The 4,661-nt window shown below is 45.7% G+C and overlaps 1 protein-coding gene across 2 annotated transcripts; it reads left to right on the forward strand.

Annotated features, from left to right (window-relative positions):
- Window positions 1–475: 475 nt before the first annotated feature.
- Window positions 476–4,202, forward strand: SMIM30 (small integral membrane protein 30). Of its 2 annotated transcripts, XM_040550489.1 has the most exons (3): window positions 484–631; window positions 927–1,066; window positions 1,416–4,202. In XM_040550489.1, exon 3 carries the CDS (start codon window positions 1,479–1,481, stop codon window positions 1,662–1,664), a length of 186 nt encoding a protein of 61 aa, XP_040406423.1. In that variant the 5' UTR covers window positions 484–631; window positions 927–1,066; window positions 1,416–1,478; the 3' UTR covers window positions 1,665–4,202. The 2 variants fall into 2 exon arrangements, with proteins under 2 accessions (XP_040406415.1, XP_040406423.1); XM_040550481.1 differs by lacking the exon at window positions 927–1,066 and having other exon boundaries at window positions 476–631.
- Window positions 4,203–4,661: the final 459 nt, after the last annotated feature.

Genomic DNA, 4,661 nt, shown 5'->3' on the forward strand with positions numbered 1-4,661 from the left:
TCAAACTGCCCCAGCACTGGTGAGCGGGGGCTGTGATGGTGGCACCGACCAACACTCGTAACCAGAACCTACAACTGAAGTGAAGCTGGCAGCGGCTGCAGTAGGACTGAAAGCAACTCGTGCTATTTAATCATTTCAAGGGAGAAGAGCAGACAACCAGCCCAATTGCGTTTTTATTGACTCCGCCTCGATGCAGCCGCGCAGCCGGCTTTCCGTGACAGGCTCGGGATGCTGCTCCCCTCACAGCAGCCGCCGCCATGGCGGCTCTCACGGGAGGGCGACTTCTCTCACGGAAGGCAAACGGGGGCTCGGCGGAGGGCTGGAGCCGGGCCGCGCCGCGGCGCTGCGTGCCGGGAGGGAAGAAGGGAAGAAGGGAAGGGAAGGGAAGGGAAGGGAAGGGAAGGGAAGGGAAGGGAAGGGAAGGGAAGGGAAGGGAAGGGAAGGGAAGGGAGAAGAAGGAGGCGGCCCGGCCGGGTCACGCCCGCCCCTGGCTCCGGCCCTCCACCGCCCCTTCCTGTGATGGCGGCCGGCGGCCCCCGGCAGCGCGGCGAGGCGGCGCGGGCCGGCCCCGCGGGGAGCTGAGCGGGGACGTTCCCAGCCCGGAGCCAGCGGCGCTGCCTTGCGCCGGGAGGTGACCGAGGGGCGATGAGGCCGCTGAGCCCTGCCGAGGGAGCAGGGGTGGGGGGCAGCGGCCGGTCCCGCGGCGGGTGGGCGGGCGGGCGGGTGTCCCGGTGAGGGCAGGGGCTTGCTGGGAGTGCCCCACGGCCTTCCCGGTGCGGCTGTGGCCCGGCGGGTTTGGGATTCTGCGGCTTGCGCCAGCGCGCCCCCCACAAGGCGCTTGTGTGGCCCCCGGGGCAAACTGCGTTTTTTGTTTTTTTTTTTCCCCTCGGTTTCTTCGCGGTTGCCTCAAACCGGTTCTTCTGTAGATGGTGCAAACAGAAAGGGTATTTGTCCTATAGTATGCACAGGGAACTTGCTCAGAAGAGGGACCGAAGGTTAAATCCGCGACCTCCTGAGCACATACCCATCGCCCTACGTACGCAGAGAAGCTGTGCCGTACCAAAAGATAGAAAACCTACAGGAAAAGGCCCTCGGTGAAGAAGGCACAGCCTGGAGTAAGCAGGCTGTGCCCACTCCCCACTGCAGACAGCAGAGCACATGCTGACCTGACCTCGTGATGAGACTGAGATATTTATTTCCGCCGAGTGGAAAAGGAAGTGAAAAGAGTTGCAAACCCACTAGTTTCCTCATATTAAGTCATTCATTTTTGTAGTTGCTTGTGAAGATAAAACCTGTATGTCCTAGCTCCTGTGCAGATATTTGTAATGCAGCAGTCACATTGGTTGGCTTTTGGGGGGAGAATCCAAGGGGGCAGGAAGGGAAATCCTGTCACGTTCCTTCTGTTTTCCTTGTAGATATCGCTGAGGTCCCTGCGTTCCAGCACTTCCCTCGTTTAACTTCCCTGTGGGGTCGGCAGCATGTCTTCTACCGGGTGCACCTCAAAATTTTTCCTGGCCCTTGCTTCGCTGCTGCTGGTGCTGCCAGCGGTTGAAGCCATGGATGCAGGAGATACGATTGCCTTCCTGCTAGGCCTCGCTGTCAGCGTCATTGGATTCTGTGCCTGCCTCGGCTTGTATGCCAGGAAAAGAAATGGACAGCAATGATGTCAAGAAGATGCTCAAATGAAGTGTATTTCCAAATACTGCTTGGGGTTGAGGTCTGGGAATTAACACTGTGTTCCAGTTCTGGATAGCTTTCAAAAACTTCTAGTAGGTAATTCTGCAAACCCCTCTTACTGTGCAATACAACAAATCGAGATTGTACCCAGTAGAAGGGATTTGTAGGATCCTGTCCTCATGACTTTAAGGTGATTTTACATTGCTTGTGATTAAGTACTGCCTTAGCGAAGGGTAAAAAACTGTTTGAATGGGGAAGGAAAACCATAGAGTGGTTCACAGTAGATGATTACAAATGAAATGTGTGAGGGAGACCTTCAACAAGGTCTGCAATTTTGGTTTCAGGGGTTAATCAGGTGGAAGCAGCTATTAGTCTTCCAGTCAGGATGATGGAGCTTTGGAAATACCTCTAACGAGACAACTAGCGAGCAGACTGCTTTGACATGTGTGCATGTGCTCACATTCTTTGTAATGACAGTTAGTACCTAACAGCTCACTTCTGCTGTCACAGGGACAAGATTTGGGAGAGCTAAGAAAACATGGAAAACTTCATTCTATTGTATTTTTATTTTAGAATGTGCCCCTTCTGTAGCCCAGGTTCTTGTTACCAGAATGGGACCATTAATTTTCTTTAACGTGAATTTTGCATGTAAAACTACATAAATCAAATAAGGGTTATGTTTTGTTGTCACATGCTTATTATTTGCACTCAGCTTTCCTTTAAGCACACAAGGTTTAAACTCTCTTTTTTTTTTCCTGAAAATGAAGATTTAGCTATTTTACTGAGGAATTATGTGTAGTGTTTCTGCATTGGAGGGTTGTTAGAAATATATCAAGGCAGTTGTGCACATTTCTTTTGCAATATGGAAACCACTTGCTTTGTTAAAATCCGGGTTTTAGTCAACAGATCTGTTGTTCTTGAGTGTCATCCTCATAACAAACTTAATGTTATTAGCTAAACATTTAGGCTTCTTATCTATTGATACATTGGAGTTCCATGGAAGAATAGGACCAAAACCAAAGTAAACAGTCCTGATGCAAAATTCTATTCATACTCAGTCAGATTGTGTTATATGGTCGAAAGAATCTACTCAGTAGCACATCTGGAACCCAATTCTTTCTCTCAGTACCAAAGGAGAAATGGCACAGCCAAGAATCTCTATCACAAATCCCTCTGGCTTATTAGGTTGTTCTAGCTGTCAGCTTGATGCAAGGAATACAGTCCATAAAAGCAAATAAATAGCAGCGGAATAAGCAGTGTAGGAAGGTGAACTCTCCACAGTTCACGTAATTTCCTTCTGATCTCGTGCTGTGGGCACTGCCACTCTTGCTAGAAATCTTGGCTTTTATCTTTTGGAGCTGGGGAAAAAGGTTAAATGTGATGCAAAGTTATATATTTTGATACTGTTCCTCCCCTTTCTGTGTAAATGTCTCTGTTCACTAGAGCACAAAGCAATGGCTAGAAGAATTGTCAAGTAGGTCTTAACATAAGTAATTGGATGGGCAGATCATGTTCTACAAATTATTTCTATAGATTTCTATATTCTGTATGCCATTTGTGGCTGTTTTGACTTCCCTCTCTAGCTTCTGAGGAGACAGAAGCCTTGTTCATTTCAGTCTTGCAATTTGTGTCTCTGTCTCATGGTTGATAGCGGGAGGAAGGTAAAATTAAAGCTTCCAAAATTTTGTGGGGTTGAAACTGTAGGACTCAACACAGCAAGCCGCAACAATGGTGGTTTCTGCTCTCAAACTATGGGAATAATAATGGTCACAAAATTGCTGTGATGAAATGTAAGCCTTGCAGTGTAGCTCTTCTCAAACCTCTTTTGTAACTTCCAAACATCACAATGGGACGTGGTGCACCATTCTCATACGTATGAATGAAATTTACAGCCCTACAGGGAGCTTTGGTGTCACCTTCAAAGGCCGCCCTGGAGCAGTAGATGGTCCAATATGTGATTTTTTTCAGCTGGGTGGATGCAAGCACACATCATGTGTGATCTTCTGTATTCCAGCTTGGCTAAACCATTAATACCCTTTCAAAACAAAAGATAACAAAAAAAAAAAAAACCTGACAAACTCAATTCACTTTGTATTTCCCAAAATTTGAGAAATTCACTTTGTATTTCCCAAAATTTGAGAAGTCTGCCAATTTTTCAATAGAATATTAAATAATGCTCTTTCAATAGAATACGTTTTATCACAAGCAGCTTTTCTCAGACTCCTTTATCTTCACGTTGGAAAAGATCCCTGGCAATGGTTTCACAGGACTGTGCAACAGTTTCACTCCAGGAGAATGAAATTTTAGCAGAATAATTAGTGTCAGGCTGTAGGGATATGAGGAACTGTGGTGTTTGCCCGAAGCTTTATGTTCTCCATTGAAAGGTGTTTGCACAGCACAATGGCGTTTCCTAGGCTCTGACAGAGCTTTATTGTTGGCGATTTGCATTTGTCAATGACTTGAGTGTAAAATTGGATATCCCTCTTTTTCTTCTGTTTTAATAAACTTTCACGTATGATTTGTTACCAGTTTGATGAGTAATTGTTATGAAAAGGAAAATAGGGATGACAGAAATGACTGAAACTGCTGCAATTCCTTATATTAAATATTTTCTTATATACTTTTGCTTACGTTAGGTGACTTTACAAACTTAGATGTTGTTAAGATGTCTTTTCTTTTCTGTACAAATTGTATACTTTGTCCTGTTACTGTTATATGTGAAAATTATCTCATTTCAATATTAGTTACTTGAGAGCACTTTTAAGAGGTTGGCCCTCTTACTTTGAATCTGACAGCTTGCAATTTTGAAGAAGCCTGTTTTCTCTGGTACCAGGGAAACTTGAAGTATTTATTTTTCCTTTAGACTGCAAATTTTGAACATTACTATTATGTAGTTGCCTTTGTACCAGAAAAGCCATTTATGGCAGTTTTCTAGCTGGAGACCCAAAGCATATAAAGGACCATTTTCTCCTTTTTTTTTCCTA

Source organism: Cygnus olor, chromosome 1, assembly GCF_009769625.2.
Source record: "Cygnus olor isolate bCygOlo1 chromosome 1, bCygOlo1.pri.v2, whole genome shotgun sequence".
NCBI classification, from domain to species: Eukaryota; Metazoa; Chordata; class Aves; order Anseriformes; family Anatidae; genus Cygnus; species Cygnus olor.